Source organism: Oncorhynchus masou, chromosome 27, assembly GCF_036934945.1.
Source record: "Oncorhynchus masou masou isolate Uvic2021 chromosome 27, UVic_Omas_1.1, whole genome shotgun sequence".
NCBI lineage: Eukaryota > Metazoa > Chordata > Actinopteri > Salmoniformes > Salmonidae > Oncorhynchus > Oncorhynchus masou.
The window spans coordinates 58,765,833-58,783,806 of record NC_088238.1 but is presented as its reverse complement, the minus strand read 5'-3'; the positions used below and the strand labels follow the sequence as shown (position 1 = coordinate 58,783,806).

General features: G+C 45.2%; 1 protein-coding gene across 1 annotated transcript in view; it reads right to left on the bottom strand.

The window, feature by feature from the left end:
- LOC135515392 (NACHT and WD repeat domain-containing protein 2) overlaps nt 1–17,974 on the bottom strand; it is an 80,686-nt gene that overhangs the window by 28,796 nt on the left and 33,916 nt on the right. The window contains exon 3 of the mRNA XM_064939063.1: nt 2,759–2,875. Coding sequence (XP_064795135.1) covers nt 2,759–2,875 — 117 coding nt within the window. The remainder of the gene's footprint in view (nt 1–2,758; nt 2,876–17,974) is intronic.

The window sequence follows — 17,974 nt, the reverse complement described above, 5'->3', positions numbered from 1 at the left end:
TCAGGTCTTCAGCTTTTAGGGTCTTCAGCTTTTATGCCTTCAGGTTTTAGGTCTTCAGTCCTTAGGTCTTTAGGTCATCAGTCTTTAGGTAATCAGCTTTTAGGTCATCAGCTTTTAGGGTCTTCAGCTTTTAGGTCTTCAGTCTTTAGGTCATCAGTCTTTAGGTCATCAGTCTTTAGGTCATCAGCTTTTAGGGTCTTCAGCTTTTAGGTCTTCAGCTTTTAGGTCATCAGCTTTTAGGTCATCAGCTTTTAGGGTCATCAGCTTTTAGGGTCTTCAGCTTTTATGGCTTCAGCTTTTAGGTCTTCAGCTTTTAGGGTCTTCAGCCTTTAGGTATTCAGCTTTTAGGTCTTCAGCCTTTAGGTCTTCAGCCTTTAGGTCTTCAGCTTTTAGGTCATCAGCTTTTCACTTGTCAGACTCAAAGTAACAAGAAAAAGAATCAACTCAAATCGTTCTTGGGAGACAAATGAGTCAACAAATAGAACCCAGAACTGTCAACCACCGCTCCAACTACGCCACTGATCAAAGAAAGTGTATCAGTCAGTCTCTTCAGAGGAGAGAAAATATGGCTCTTGCCAACATTATCACAAGAACCAAGGGACAACAGCTGTCAAGCTTTCACATCTATAAATGTCTCTCTCTCTCTCTCTCTCTCTCTCTCTCTCTCTCTCTCTCTCTCTCTCTCTCTCTCTCTCTCTCTCTCTCTCTCTCTCTCTCGCTCTCTCTCTCTCTGTGTGTGTGGAAGGTACAAGCTAGGGCAGGGCTGGGTCCTTAGGGTAGACACTGATCTAAATTGGTACACTAACTCAGCGATGATAACCCGTTAACTGTGAGAGGATTTTAATACATCATAAAACATTCATCTGCAGAGAGACAGATTGGGAGGAGGGGCTGGGATCATAATTCAAGAGGGTTGTAGTGTGTATGTGTATGTGTATGTGTGTGTGTGTGTGTGTGTGTGTGTGTGTGTGTGTGTGTGTGTGTGTGTGTGTGAGTGTACAAACTACCCTGTGTGGGTGTGTATGTGTGTGTGTGTGTGTGTGTGTGTGTGTGTGTGTGTGTGTGTGTGTGTGTGTGTGTGTGTGTGTGAGTGTACAAACTACCCTGTGTGGGTGTGTATGTGTGTGTGTACAAACTATTGTTGTGGGTGTGTATGTGTGTGTCTGCGTGTGTGTGTACACACTGCTGTGGTGTGTATGAGTGTTTATACAGTGCTGATTGGAGCTGAAGAGCTGGGCCTCCCAACACAGTTAGTGTGCCACCTTGTAAAAACCAGAGCTATGAAATAACCTTCCTTTTCACTACCAGTGGGATAAGTGCAATAGCTCATCCACAAGGCAAGCTGTCAATCGTGTGTGTGGGGTTGGGCTTATGAGTAACTATGCAGAAAGAGAGAGATGTAGAAAGAGATAGATGCAGAAAGAGAAAGATGCAGAAAGAGAGAGATGCAGAAAAAGAGATGTAGAAAGAGAAAGATGCAGAAAGAGAGATGCAGAAAGAGGGAGATGCAGAAAGAGATAGTTGCAGAAAGAGAAAGATGCAGAAAGAGAGATGCAGAAAGAAATAGATGCAGAAAGAGATAGATGCAGAAAGAGAAAGATGCAGAAGGAGAGAGATGCAGAAAGAGAGAGATGCAGAAAAAGAGATGCAGAAAGAGAGAGATGCAGAAAGAGAGAGATGCAGAAAGAGAGAGATGCAGAAAGAGAGATGCAGAAAGAGGGAGATGCAGAAAGAGATAGTTGCAGAAAGAGAAAGATGCAGAAAGAGAGATGCAGAAAGAAATAGATGCAGAAAGAGATAGATGCAGAAAGAGAAAGATGCAGAAAGAGAAAGCTGCAGAAAGAGAGAGATGCAGAAAGAGAGATGCAGAAAGAGATATATGTAGAAAGAGAAAGATGCAGAAAGAGAAAGATGCAGAAAGAGAGATGCTGAAAGAGATATATGTAGAAAGAGAAAGATGCAGAAAGAGATAGATGCAGAAAGAGAAAGATATAGAAAGAGAAAGATGCAGAAAGAGATAGATGGTTGGGTGGACAGAGATATGAAGATATGTAAATGAAGGGGGGGGGGGGTAAAAGGATAGACACCTTTCTCTCTCTGACCTTTGACCCTAATTACAATATCAGACTCCCTGGGACAAGGCTCCTATCCACTATCCTATCACCTCTCTCTCTCTCTCTGAGCTCTGACACCAATTACAATCTCATGCCCTCCATCAAAATGGGTCTTTACCTCCTCTGACCTGGTATGATCTAGAAGAGCTAGAATTGATAACCCACACAACCTGAGCCCATCTGTCATCATATTGATCTCTCTACACAGTAAACCAACAGGTTCCGAACCAACAGGTTCCGAACCAACAGGTTCCGAAACAACAGGTTCCGAACCAACAGGTTCCAAACCAATAGGTTCCGAACCAACAATCTGTTGAAACTGAACGTACCGAACTGAGAGCAGAAAGTCTTAAATAATTTGATGGATGCGTGGATGGATGGATATGGATGGATGGATGGATGGAAGGATGGGTGGATGGGTGGATGGATGGAGGGGTGGATGGATGGATGGATGGTTGGATGGATGGAGGGGTGGATGGGTGACTGGACATACAGACAGGCAGAAGAAGGAACATCCATCGAGTCAACAAACTACCGCGTTACAACACAAATTCAAAACAGTCAAATGAACATCTCAGCGTTGTGTAATGAACAGGATGGTTATGAAGGCTTATAAAGGATCATTTACGTGTCATAATACCCACAACAAAACATGGGCCTGCGGACGTCTGGAGACAGTCCTCTAGTAACTTCATCCTGAGACGCTGCAGGTCTGGACTGTCCCACTCCTCTGGGTCCATCCCCCAGTACAGGTCCACCACCTACAAAAGAACAAATGAACAATAGGCATTCCATAAATAATGAATGCATATACAGTAAACATTACGTTTCCTATTCATAAGGTCAAAGGTCCTAGTACCAGTAATCATTTGGAACAATCAGTAGTAGTGTAGATGAGGTTCATATAGACATATTCCCATCCAGACAGTAGTAGTGTAGATTAGGTTCATATAGACATATTCCCATCCAGACAGTAGTAGTGTAGATTAGGTTCATATAGACATACTCCCATCCAGACAGTAGTAGTGTAGATTAGGTTCATATAGACATACTCCCATCCAGACAGTAGTAGTGTAGATTAGGTTCATATAGACATATTCCCATTCAGACAGTAGTAGTGTAGATTAGGTTCATATAGACATATTCCCACCCAGACAGTAGTAGTGTAGATTAGGTTCATATAGACATATTCCCATCCAGACAGTAGTAGTGTAGATTAGGTTCATATAGACATATTCCCATCCAGACAGTAGTAGTGTAGATTAGGTTCATATAGACATATTCCCATCCAGACAGTTGTTTTGAACAGAAAACAGCCCACAGAAGAAAAGGGAAAATAATAGCTATGTTTTTCCATGGTGGACATTAGAGATGTTGTTGCTGTGGAGAACAGCAGACTTAGAGCATGGACCAAGCAGGAGGTTTACACACACACACGCACACACGCACACACACACACACATACACACACACACACACACACACACACACACACACACACACACACACACACACACACACACACACACACACACACACACACACACACACACACACACACACACACACACACACACACACACACACACACACACACACACAAACTGAACAGTGCCCACCTGGCTCTCAAACACTCTCACTATGTCTAAGATACCACTCACTAGGGGCGATGAGGACAGGCAGAATGGAGAGCGACAGAAGGCCTCTGTGTGTGTGTGTGTGTGTGTGCGTGCGTGTGTGTGTGTGTACCTGTGTTGGCTTCGACAGGGGGGAGATCTCCTGACACATTTGTCAAATTCAGTGTAGCTGACGCATATAATTCTAAGTGCAAACACGGCACAGGGGAAATCTCCTCCGGACAGAGAGAACGAAAGAGAGAGACACATAAATGAGTGTGTCCATGCCAAGTTGCTGCTGTCGCCGCCCCTTAGAAGCAGGACAAACCCAGCCTCTGAGAGCATGCTGGACTCTCTGGCTTTCCTCTGTTGGTCTACATTTCCCAGGGTTCCCTCTGTTGGCCTACATTTCCCAGGGTTCCCTCTGTTGGCCTACATTTTCCAGGGTTCCCTCTGTTGGCCTACATTTCCCAGGGTTCCCTCTGTTGGCCTACATTTCCCAGGGTTCCCTCTGTTGGCCCTGGGTTCCCTCTGTTGACCTACATTTCCCAGGGTTCCCTTTGTTGAACCTGGGTTCCCTCTGTTGGCCTACATTTCCCAGGGTTCCTTCTGTTGGCCCTGGGCTCCCTCTGTTGGTCCTGGGTTCCCTCTGTTGGCCTACATTTCCCAGGGTTCCCTCTGTTGGCCTACATTTCCCAGGGTTCCCTCTGTTGGCCCTGGGTTCCCTCTGTTGGCCTACATTTCCCAGGGTTCCCTCTGTTGGCATGCATTCATAGGGCAGTATGGGTACACCTTAACGATGAGTAATGGTTATTAGGGATGTTCGCTTGTGACATTTGAAGACAAGGAAATAGGTCGGAGACTAAAATGGGAGTTCTTAGGGTGCAACTCAATATGAGGAATGTGTTCCTAATATTTGGTAACCTCAGTGTCGGCGACCAGTCTGTCTGTCCACCATTCATAGTGACACTATAGTCTACCAGTCTGTCTGTCTATCCACCATTCACAGTGACAATATAGTCTACCAGTCTGTCTGTCTATCCACCATTCCTAGTGACACTATAGTCTACCAGTCTGTCTGTCTATCCACCATTCATAGTGACAATATAGTCTACCAGTCTGTCTGTCTATCCACCATTCATAGTGACAATATAGTCTACCAGTCTGTCTGTCTATCCACCATTCACAGTGACAATATAGTATACCAGTCTGTCTGTCTGTCCACCATTCATAGTGACAACAGTGGTAGGTGGATCAATTGTCCAGGTCTCCAATAGGCTAACAGTGGTAGGTGGACCAATTGTCCAGGTCTCCAATAGGCTAACAGTGGTAGGTGGATCAATTGTCCAGGTCTCCAATAGGCTAACAGTGGTAGGTGGATCAATTGTCCAGGTCTCCAATTGGCTAACAGTGGGAGGTGGATCTATTGTCCAGGTCTCCAATAGGCTAACATTGGGAGGTGGATCAATTGTCCAGGTCTCCAATAGGCTAACAGTGGTAGGTGGATCAATTGTTCAGGTCTCCAATAGGCTAACAGTGGTAGGTGGATCAATTGTCCAGGTCTCCAATAGGCTAACAGTGGTAGGTGGATCAATTGTCCAGGTCTCCAATAGGCTAACAGTGGTAGGTGGATCAATTGTCCAGGTCTCCAATAGGCTAACAGTGGTAGGTGGATCAATTGTCCAGGTCTCCAATAGGCTAACAGTGGTAGGTGGATCAATTGTTCAGGTCTCCAATAGGCTAACAGTGGTAGGTGGATCAATTGTTCAGGTCTCCAATAGGCTAACAGTGGTAGGTGGATCAATTGTTCAGGTCTCCAATAGGCTAACAGTGGTAGGTGGATCAATTGTTCAGGTCTCCAATAGGCTAACAGTGGTAGGTGGATCAATTGTCCAGGTCTCCAATAGGCTAACAGTGGTAGGTGGATCATTTGTCCAGGTCTCCAATAGGCTAACATTGGGAGGTGGATCAATTGTCCAGGTCTCCAATAGGCTAACAGTGGTAGGTGGATCAATTGTCCAGGTCTCCAATAGGCTAACAGTGGTAGGTGGATCAATTGTCCAGGTCTCCAATAGGCTAACAGTGGGAGGTGGATCTATTGTCCAGGTCTCCAATAGGCTAACATTGGGAGGTGGATCAATTGTCCAGGTCTCCAATAGGCTAACAGTGGTAGGTGGATCAATTGTTCAGGTCTCCAATAGGCTAACAGTGGTAGGTGGATCAATTGTCCAGGTCTCCAATAGGCTAACAGTGGTAGGTGGATCAATTGTCCAGGTCTCCAATAGGCTAACAGTGGTAGGTGGATCAATTGTTCAGGTCTCCAATAGCCTAACAGTGGTAGGTGGATCAATTGTTCAGGTCTCCAATAGGCTAACAGTGGTAGGTGGATCAATTGTCCAGGTCTCCAATAGGCTAACAGTGGTAGGTGGATCAATTGTCCAGGTCTCCAATAGGCTAACAGTGGTAGGTGGATCAATTGTCCAGGTCTCCAATAGGCTAACAGTGGTAGGTGGATCAATTGTTCAGGTCTCCAATAGGCTAACAGTGGTAGGTGGATCAATTGTTCAGGTCTCCAATTGGCTAACAGTGGTAGGTGGATCAATTGTTCAGGTCTCCAATAGGCTAACAGTGGTAGGTGGATCAATTGTTCAGGTCTCCAATAGGCTAACAGTGGTAGGTGGATCAATTGTCCAGGTCTCCAATAGGCTAACAGTGGTAGGTGGATCAATTGTTCAGGTCTCCAATAGGCTAACAGTGGTAGGTGGATCAATTGTCCAGGTCTCCAATAGGCTAACAGTGGTAGGTGGATCAATTGTTCAGGTCTCCAATAGGCTAACAGTGGGAGGTGGATCAATTGGCTGCAGTGAAAATGTGATTTGAATAACGGGTGAAAAAAACAAACAAATTCCATTTAGAAAGGTCTAGAAAGGCAGAGTAGCAAGCCAGTCTGGATGTATTTTTTAACTTCTGATACGGAGATTTGCTGTCTGTTGCAGATCATCGTTCTCCCAAGTCGTCCTATAATAATGTGGCCACATATGCTCCCAGCAGGCCTGGTTATTCAGGAAAGCTTAACACGCATTTAGAGCCTAACATTTCAATATACCCGAAATGTACCTTTAAAAATGTGTTACCTTTTATATGTGGCATGAACACAACCAGGCAGTCACAATGTTTTAATCTGATTAGTCTACTTCAAAAATATATCCTGTAGGCTACTCGCGCGCGTTCCACCCGAGAATATCATTCCAGCATCCAAACTGTGCAGCAGCCATTTGATGAACAGAGAAATCTGTTACAAAACATATTGTTGCATATATTTTATATAATTATAAATATTGCATCGAAATGTTGAAACTCAGATTTCCCCCGAGCTGATCATTGTCTGCAGACAGCTGTGATCTGATGAAACAGGCGGGGAGAGTGTGAGCTCGTCTGTGGTGGTCGGTGAACCCTCAGCCTTCTGGTCAGTAGCCCTGCGTGACATCGACTCTGACACATCAAAGCATGTGGAAGTGATGAAGTCGATGTCGACGTTTATAAACCCAGTTTCGCTACCGAATCATTGGTCACTACAGTTATTGTTATTTGTAGTTGTAAACATGATTTTGAATTCTATGAGGAGGGGGGGAGGGTGCACAGTACAAGGGGACAGTCATGGGAAAGTATTGTCACTAAACTATCCCCTTCGGTGTTTTCAGGTATCAACTGTCCTTTGACCCATTTCATCTCACTGTACCTGTTGGAGGAGCAACAGGGAACAGGGCGGAGAAGCCAGAACGATTTACGATTTATCTGCTCAGGATTGCCATCATGGTCAGCAGACTTGTCAGAAAGCCAAGCAAAGGAGGAAACAGTCACTTTGACTGACACATTGGCAGTGAGCATAACAGAACTGACAGGCCTAATAATCCCCTGCAAACAGAGTGTGGGTGGGGCCTTCTGTTTGACTGACAGCTCTCTGGGGAGCTATCTTCTACATGATTGGCAGGAAGGGCTGGAGTCTAGCCCGTGTTCATTGTCTGGGTTGTAGAGGACATGCAGGCTATGAGCGGTACAGCTGGGGAGAGAGAACAATCCGTTAGCAGTTTAAAAACCTCTTAAAACTTTTTCGGGATCAGTGTTCCTTCCAACGGGACGGTTTAGCTAACGGAAGCTAATGCGATTAGCATGAGGTTGTAAGTGACAAGAAAAGTTCCCAGGACACAGACATCTGATATTGCCAGAAAGCTTAAATTCTTGTTAATCAAACTGTAGTGTCTAATTTACAGTAGCTATTACAGTGAATACCATGCTTTTGTTTGAGAAGAGTGTACAATTTTGAACGTGAAAATTGATTAGTACTATTAGTATTAGGCACATTTGGGCAGTCTTGATACAAACTTTTGAACAGAAATGCAATGGTTCACTGGCTCAATTGAACACTTTGCACATCCACTGCTGCCATCTAGTGGCCAAAATCTAAATTGCACCTGGGCTGGAATATTACATTATGGCCTTTTTCTGGCATTTCAAAGATGGTACAAAAAAATACAAAAGAACGGTTGTTTTTTCTTTGTATTATCTTTTACCAGATCTATTGTGTTTTATTCTCCTACATTCCTGTATCAGTTTAAGTGGTCTATGGTTATTTTTATTCATACCCGCTGCTATGTGATCCATGCAGTGCTCACAATTAGTTCTTCACTTCTGTTTTCTATTAGTTTATAATTCTAAACTTGGTGAAAAGGGAATGTGAACAATATCGCAGGTCTGCTTCTGCCCACGTTAAAGGCCTGCTTCTGGCCATGTTAAAGCCCTGCTTCTGCCCATGTCAATGGCCTGCTTCTGGCCATGTTAAAGCCCTGCTTCTGGCCATGTTAAAGGCCTGCTTCTGGCCATGTTGTAGCCCTGCTTCTGCCCATGTTAAAGGTCTGCTTCTGGCCATGTTAAAGCCCTGCTTCTGGCCATGTTAAAGGCCTGCTTCTGCCCATGTTAAAGGCCTGCTTCTGGCCATGTTAAAGGCCTGCTTCTGGCCATGTTAAAGCCCTGCTTCTGCCCATGTTAAAGGCCTGCTTCTGCCAATGTTAAAGGCCTGCTTCTGGCCATGTTAAAGCCCTGCTTCTGCCCATGTTAAAGGCCTGCTTCTGCCAATGTTAAAGGCCTGCTTCTGGCCATGTTAAAGCCCTGCTTCTGCCCATGTTAAAGCCCTGCTTCTGCCCATGTTAAAGGCCTGCTTCTGCCAATGTTAAAGCCCTGGTTCTGCCCATGTTAAAGGTCTGCTTCTGCCCATGTTAAAGGCCTGCTTCTGCCCATGTTAAAGCCCTGCTTCTGGCCATGCTAAAGGCCTGCTTCTGCCCATGTTAAAGGCCTGCTTCTGGCCATGTCAACAGCCTGCTTCTGGCCATGTCAAAGGTCTGCTTCTGGCCATGTTAAAGGCCTGCTTCTGGCCATGTCAACGTCCTGCTTCTGCCCATGTTAAAGGCCTGCTTCTGCCCATGTTAAAGGCCTGCTTCTTGCCATGTCAACGGCCTGCTTCTGGCCATGTCAAAGGTCTGCTTCTGGCCATGTCAACGGCCTGCTTCTGGCCATGTCAAAGGTCTGCTTCTGGCCATGTTAAAGGCCTGCTTCTGGCCATGTCAACGGCATGCTTCTGCCCATGTTAAAGGCCTGCTTTTGGCCATGTTAAATGCCTGCTTCTGGCCATGTTAAAGGCCTGCTTCTGGCCATGTTAAAGGCCTGCTTCTGCCCATGTTAAAGGTCTGCTTCTGGCCATGTTAAAGCCCTGCTTCTGGCCATCGTTAAAGCCCTGCTTCTGCCCATGTTAAAGGACTGCTTCTGCCAATGTTAAAGGCCTGCTTCTGGCCATGTTAAAGCCCTGCTTCTGCCCATGTTAAAGGCCTGCTTCTGCCAATGTTAAAGGCCTGCTTCTGGCCATGTTAAAGCCCTGCTTCTGCCCATGTTAAAGCCCTGCTTCTGCCCATGTTAAAGGCCTGCTTCTGCCAATGTTAAAGCCCTGCTTCTGCCCATGTTAAAGGTCTGCGTCTGCCCATGTTAAAGGCCTGCTTCTGCCCATGTTAAAGGCCTGCTTCTGGCCATGTCAACGGCCTGCTTCTGGCCATGTCAAAGGTCTGCTTCTGGCCATGTTAAAGGCCTGCTTCTGGCCATGTCAACGTCCTGCTTCTGCCCATGTTAAAGGCCTGCTTCTGGCCATGTCAACGGTCTGCTTCTGGCCATGTCAACGGCCTGCTTCTGGCCATGTCAAAGGTCTGCTTCTGGCCATGTTAAAGGCCTGCTTCTGGCCATGTCAAAGGTCTGCTTCTGGCCATGTTAAAGGCCTGCTTCTGGCCATGTCAACGGCATGCTTCTGCCCATGTTAAAGGCCTGCTTTTGGCCATGTTAAAGGCCTGCTTCTGGCCATGTCAACGGCCTGCTTCTGGCCATGTCAAAGGTCTGCTTCTGGCCATGTCAAAGGTCTGCTTCTGGCCATGTCAACGGCCTGCTTCTGGGCATGTCAAAGGTCTGCTTCTGGCCATGTCAACGGACTGCTTCTGGCCATGTCAACGGCCTGCTTCTGGCCATGTCAAAGGTCTGCTTCTGGCCATGTCAAAGACCTGCTTCTGCCCATGTTAAAGGCCTGCTTCTGCCCATGTTAAAGGCCTGCATCTGGCCATGTTAAAGCCCTGCTTCTGCCCATGTTAAAGGCCTGCTTCTGCCCATGTTAAAGGCCTGCTTCTGACCATGTTAAAGGCCTGCTTCTGGCCATGTCAACGGCCTGCTTCTGGCCATGTCAAAGGTCTGCTTCTGGCCATGTCAAAGGTCTGCTTCTGGCCATGTCAACGGCCTGCTTCTGGGCATGTCAAAGGTCTGCTTCTGGCCATGTCAACGGCCTGCTTCTGGCCATGTCAACGGCCTGCTTCTGGCCATGTCAAAGGTCTGCTTCTGGCCATGTCAAAGACCTGCTTCTGCCCATGTTAAAGGCCTGCTTCTGCCCATGTTAAAGGCCTGCATCTGGCCGTGTTAAAGCCCTGCTTCTGCCCATGTTAAAGGCCTGCTTCTGCCCATGTTAAAGGCCTGCTTCTGGCCATGTCAAAGGCCTGCTTCTGGCCATGTTAAAGGCTTGCTTCTGCCCATGTTAAAGGCCTGCTTCTGTCCATGTTAAAGGCCTGCTTCTGGCCATGTTAAAGGCCTGCTTCTGGCCATGTTAAAGGTCTGCTTCTGGCCATGTTAAAGGCCTGCTTCTGGCCATGTTAAAGGCCAGCTTCTGCCCATGTTAAAGGCCTGCTTCTGGCCATGTTAAAGGCCTGCTTCTGGCCATGTTAAAGGCCTGCTTCTGCCCATGTTAAAGGCCTGCTTCTGGCCATGTCAATGGCCTGCTTCTGGCCATGTCAAAGGTCTGCTTCTGGCCATGTCAACGGCCTGCTTCTGGCCATGTCAAAGGTCTGCTTCTGGCCATGTCAAAGGTCTGCTTCTGGCCATATCAACGGCCTGCTTCTGGCCATGTCAAAGGTCTGCTTCTGGCCATGTTAAAGGCCTGCTTCTAGCCATGTCAACGGCCTGCTTCTGGCCATGTCAAAGGTCTGTTTCTGGCCATGTTAAAGGCCTGCTTCTAGCCATGTCAACGGCCTGCTTCTGGCCATGTCAAAGGTCTGCTTCTGGCCATGTTAAAGGTCTTCTTCTTGCCATGTCAAAGACCTGCTTCTGGCCATATGAAGGTCCAGCCCAATGCCTGTATATATCAAGGTCCAGCCCAATGCCTGTATATATCAAGGTCCAGCCCAATGCCTGTATATATCAAGGTCCAGCCCATTGCCTGTATATATCAAGGTCCAGCCCAATGCCTGTATATATCAAGGTCCAGCCCAATGCCTGTATATATGAAGGTCCAGCCCAATGCCTGTATATATCAAGGTCCAGCCCAATGCCTGTATATATGAAGGTCCAGCCCAATGCCTGTATATATCAAGGTCCAGCCCAATGCCTGTATATATCAAGGTCCAGCCCAATGCCTGTATATATCAAGGTCCAGCCCAATGCCTGTATATATCAAGGTCCAGCCCAATGCCTGTATATATCAAGGTCCAGCCCAATGCCTGTATATATCAAGGTCCAGCCCAATGCCTGTATATATGAAGGTCCAGCCCAATGCCTGTATATATCAAGGTCCAGCCCAATGCCTGTATATATCAAGGTCCAGCCCAATGCCTGTATATATGAAGGTCCAGCCCAATGCCTGTATATATCAAGGTCCAGCCCAATGCCTGTATATATCAAGGTCCAGCCCAATGCCTGTATATATCAAGGTCCAGCCCAATGCCTGTATATATGAAGGTCCAGCCCAATGCCTGTATATATCAAGGTCCAGCCCAATACCTGTATATATGAAGGTCCAGCCCAATGCCTGTATATATCAAGGTCCAGCCCAATGCCTGTATATATGAAGGTCCAGCCCAATGCCTGTATATATGAAGGTCCAGCCCAATGCCTGTATATATGAAGGTCCAGCCCAATGCCTGTATATATGAAGGTCCAGCCCAATGCCTGTATATATGAAGGTCCAGCCCAATGCCTGTATATATCAAGGTCCAGCCCAATGCCTGTATATATCAAGGTCCAGCCCAATGCCTGTATATATGAAGGTCCAGCCCAATGCCTGTATATATCAAGGTCCAGCCCAATGCCTGTATATATCAAGGTCCAGCCCAATGCCTGTATATATGAAGGTCCAGCCCAATGCCTGTATATATCAAGGTCCAGCCCAATGCCTGTATATATCAAGGTCCAGCCCAATGCCTGTATATATCGAGGTCCAGCCCAATGCCTGTATATATCAAGGTCCAGCCCAATGCCTGTATATATCAAGGTCCAGCCCAATGCCTGTATATATCGAGGTCCAGCCCAATGCCTGTATATATCAAGGTCCAGCCCAATGCCTGTATATATCAAGGTCCAGCCCAATGCCTGTATATATCAAGGTCCAGCCCAATGCCTGTATATATCAAGGTCCAGCCCAATGCCTGTATATATCGAGGTCCAGCCCAATGCCTGTATATATGAAGGTCCAGCCCAATGCCTGTATATATCAAGGTCCAGCCCAATGCCTGTATATATCAAGGTCCAGCCCAATGCCTGTATATATGAAGGTCCAGCCCAATGCCTGTATATATCAAGGTCCAGCCCAATGCCTGTATATATCAAGGTCCAGCCCAATGCCTGTATATATCAAGGTCCAGCCCTAAGCTGTGGCTTGCAAACTTACAACATTGTATCAACAAGGCTATTCGGGGGCCTCAGAGTTTCCTGCGCCAGTGAGTTCTGGACAGACACAGCTGTTTTTGCGCAAATGAAAATGTGTTCAGGTATTTTAAGATATTTCCACTGGATATATAGGATTCTCAGAGCATGATAGTTTCCTCTTTTTCACCGAGGCCTGCTGATTATCGAGGGAGAGAGTGCTGGAAAGATCTTTCAAATACTGTGAGGAAATATTATCAATCACAATGGCAACTTTTTTTTTCTTCTTTCATTGCTCACATGAAGCACTTCAAAACAAATACAATGGAAAACATGTACGAAACTCATAAATGATGGTGTGAAACAACAAAAAACGTGTTTCTCACAAATGTAGCAGGTTGTGCAAACAATGTTTCCGATCTGACTTCAGCGTAAATGACTGTAGGCTTCATTAATCCACGAATTAACAGAAAATGTATGTAACCAAACGACGGGGATTAACTGGTTATTTTTACTACTGGTGACATCATGTGTAACGGGGGAATTGATCAACAATAAACGATCAAAGGGCAAACAATTAAGACAATAAACGTATGAATGTGGAATCAGTGGTGGGAGACAGCTCAGCTTTTTTTTTGTGGAGAGAGAAGAGCCAATATCTTCACCACCACATCCCGTTCTTCTTGTCCCAACATGTCAGAATGATACTGAAGACACATTATAATCACACATATTTTAGACACTTTTCCCACTGACAAACGTATCTCGATAATCAGCTAGGCCCATTACCACGCACACTGTCCAAATCACAGGCTTCCCAACTAGGTATGTAGACCTACACGCTTTCATTTGTAATTTTTTGTAAACAATCCGCAGCGTTAAGAGAAGCTAAACATGGTCTGTGGCTAAGTCATGCTCTCCGTAAGAAGTATTCCGAAGGACTTTCTATATTTTCTGTATAGACAGGAGTAATTATATCATTTAGTCAAATTCATTTCTATTTACACCTCCCTACTCAAAACATCTTTGTGCAGCTATGTAGAGAAGATAATATTTTATTTAAATTTATCTTAAAAGGAATAAATGTCACTGTGGATGTACCCTAAAAAAGCAAACCTTTTGCCACTTTTGAGGTATGGACTGCAAGGGTTCAATTATGTACAGTACCTTTAACTAATGGTGTAATGGACATACCTTACAGGGCATCACTACAGTGAGTGGTGTTTATACCCCTTTACGTTGCCATTGACTACCTCTTTTTTCCCCAACACGGTACAGTGTTGTTCCATTAAAAAGGTTATACTCAATAGTATTTTACTCGCTTCGTGCAATAATCAAATGTGTAGTGTAACAGCCACATAAACAAAGACAAAATCCTACAATCAAAGCCTACTGCGATAAACAGCACAACCAACGCAACAACAACAAAGAGAACGGGCTGAGATGAATCCATCAAGACTTATTAGGTACACTAATAAACTGCATCACTTAATATCACGGAACCCCTCAATACAGCACCATTTCATAACGGACTCAGACTCCTTATTTGGCATGGGGGGCGGGGCTCATGAGCTCATAAAGGCCCTGTGTTGATGGGAGAATGGAGAGGTGTAACAGAACATTGTACGGTAGGCGGGGGATTCGACAGAGGCCCAGTAATTAAACTCAAATGAAGACATTAGTCATCTCGTTCTCCCCCCCCACACTCCAACCCACAGACTCTGATGTGTGGCTCGGAGAGAAGAAGGGAATGGATAGATAGAGATGGAGGGATGAGGAGGAGGACGGAGGAAAACATAGTGACACTTTCTCCAGGAGTTCTGAGAGTTGGTAGAGGTGTTTGGATAGGGGCATTAGGACGAAGGGGTGAATGAAAGAGAGAATCCTGTAAACTGTAGATGGAGAATGTTCCACGTTGGCTTTTGGTTTCAATCATTCTGCAGAGTTCCTATTTCTCTGTGACTTTCCTGCTCACTGTGCCTCCCCCCTCCACTTCTCTCTCTGTCATATCTCTAGTCCTCAATGTCCGTCTCCTGGCCATTAGCCATAATGATAACAATGACTTATATTTCATTGTATAGTACCTTTCAGATCCCAAGGAACGTTTACACAGTGAAGACATCATGTAAAAGCACCAATACATCTCCCCGTATAGGGTTGTAAAATTCCGGAAACTTCCAATAAATTCCCTGGTTTTCCAGGAATCCTGTTTTGGAGGATCCTGGACTTCCTGCTTATTCCCTTCTGATTCCGGGAATTCTTAAACTGGGATTTATTGAACGTTTTTTATTTTGCCACCCTACCCCTCCCTCCCTCCCCCTCCCTCCCTCCCTCCCTCCCTCCCTCCCTCCCTCCCTCCCTCCCTCCCTCCCTCCCTCCCTCCCTCCCTCCCTCCCTCCCTCCCTCCCTCCCTCCCTCCCTCCCTCCCTCCCTCCCTGTGTGGTAGCAGGGGTTGTGGCAGCTTACATAAGAGACCGAGGCAACTTCAGTTAAGCAGCTTGCTGTTACCCTTGAAAGGCGTTTGCTCGCAGCAGGTCAAGTGCAAAATAAGCCAGTTTTTTTTCCTTTATAGGATGTTAGACTATTAGAACTGAGGATTAGGCCTCCATATCTGGAAGGAAAAGGGCATGAAATCAAGCAGAAAATATGAAAAGAACAATCAACAGAATCCCTCTGAGGCAAAATAACACTTAAAAATAAATGCCACCTCCAGAAATACAGTTCATATCTAATGACTGTTGATCTACCAATTACCAACGCAACAATAGTGTGGTGTATTTTACTAAGCATGCGATTTAATATGATTAAAACGCGTATCAATGTGAGCTGCAATTAACTCATCTGCTCTTACATCTAAATCAACAACAAACCCGCTTCAGTGTGAAAATAGAAACGTTTCATCACAGCTGGAGACACTCTAACATCCCACAAGAAACCTGGAGGGAGATGGAGGTAGAGAACCACAAAATATCTCTCAATTACCCGGCTCAGACAGCCGCTAATGTTACAGATCCAACTATTTGCCAGTCGCTGACACTTAGGGCCAATTAAAGGTAAACCCCTGACATTTTGGCTCACCCATGGGTGAAGTTTATCATGTTAAGGTCCAGAATGAAGATGTAAGCGCAGGAAAGACATGGTGTTACCGTATTATAATGACGAAGGTGGAAAGGAAAATCATCTTGGGGTTGGTTTTGAATTGTCTGGGTGCTGTATAATACCACTCTTCCTTTTGAGTTTTAGGACTGGGGAGAGGAGAGGTGTCATAGCAGTTAGGAAGGGACACCAGGAAAGTGAACGGAGACGCTGGTGCAATGCCAAGAGATGAGAGATTGGAAGGGAGGGATGGATGGAGAGAGAAACAGAGAGAGAGAGACAGAGAGAGACAGAGAGAGAGAGAGACAGAGAGAGAGAGAGAGACAGAGAGAGAGAGAGACAGAGAGAGAGAGAGAGAGACAGAGAGAGACACAGAGAGAGAGAGACAGAGAGAGAAAGAGAGACAGAGAGAGAGAGACAGAGAGAGAGAGAGACAGAGAGAGAGAGAGTGAGAGAGAGTGAGAGAGAGAAAAAGAGAGAGAGAGTGAGAGAGCGAGAGACAGAGAGCGAGAGAGAGAGAGGGAGAGGGAGAGAGACAGAGAGAGACACAGAGAGAGACAGAGAGAGACACAGACACAGAGAGAGAGAGGTGTACAATATACAGTACGTGACTATCCACATTCAATTTCAGTTCTGCTTTCTACTAACTACTTAACAAGTTTTTCACCAACCCCCGTCTCTTAGAGGTGCACAATTTGATTTAGCATAACTGAAACTCTGTTGGTAAACAAGGGAAGATGAGGAAACCTACACCTTTTCTGTCTGGCAGCGTTTGATCCTAGAATTGTGTTTGTTTTGTGTTTGAAAGCACTAAAAGAATTATACTAAAATTACTCCTTGGAACAACAAAGCAGGTCTGTATATCAAGCCTCCAGCTCAGCAGGTTTGAGGCAAGATACATCGTTGACGTGCTTTCTTCTTTAGAAAACACTTTGAGAGGCTTAAATAATTCTGAAAACATAGCTCAGCTCTGAAAATGTTTTTTTTTTTAAGCCGTCGCCTTGTGTCGAATGATATATTCTCGGGTTTTCGACAAAGCTAAAATGACAAGTTTATTTCCTCTACTTCAAAAACCACTACATCACAGAGTGCCTAAATAGCCAACACAATCTGAAATCGAGTTTCACCTCGTCTGTCTCTTTCCTCGGTAGCTGGTATTGTTAGAGACGTTTGAATGACAGCCGTTAAACAATATCCCACAACTGTAGCGGGATTGTAATTGTCATCTCTTGTGGTGACGGGAGTGTGTGTTTTGATGGGTGTGTGTGTGACGGATGTGTTTAATTGTGTGTGTTTGTGTGTTTGATGAGTGTGTGTGTTTCTGTGTGTGTGTGTGTGTGTGTGTGTGTGTGTGTGTGTGTGTGTGTGTGTGTGTGTGTGTGTGTGTGTGTGTGTGTGTGTGTGTGTGACTGTGGCCCTACTGATATTAGCACTTTTATCAAAACAAATGTTTACTGTAGCACACAGTTATTTTTCTGAATAAAACAGTTATTTTACTGAATCAAACAGTTATTTTACTGAATCAAACAGTTATTTTACTGAATCAAACAGTTATTTTACTGAATCAAACCGTTATTGTACTGAATCAAACCGTTATTGTACTGAATCAAACTGTTATTTTACCGAATCAAGTGGTTATTTTTCTGAATCAAACAGTTATTTTACTGTATCAAGTGGTTATTTTACTGAACCAAACAGTTTTTTTTCCTGTATTAGTGAAACATCACCAATGGAGTGTTGCCTATCTCTATTTCTTTATATCAAATCAAATCAAATCACCTCTTCTTTGTCACATGCTTTTCAAACAACTGTTGTAGACTAACAGTGAAATACTCACTAACGGGCCCCAACAATGAAAAACAAGAAGAGAAATAGTCGAAAATAGAAACATTTAAATTATAAACTGGGTGGTTTAAGCCCTGATTGCTGATTGGC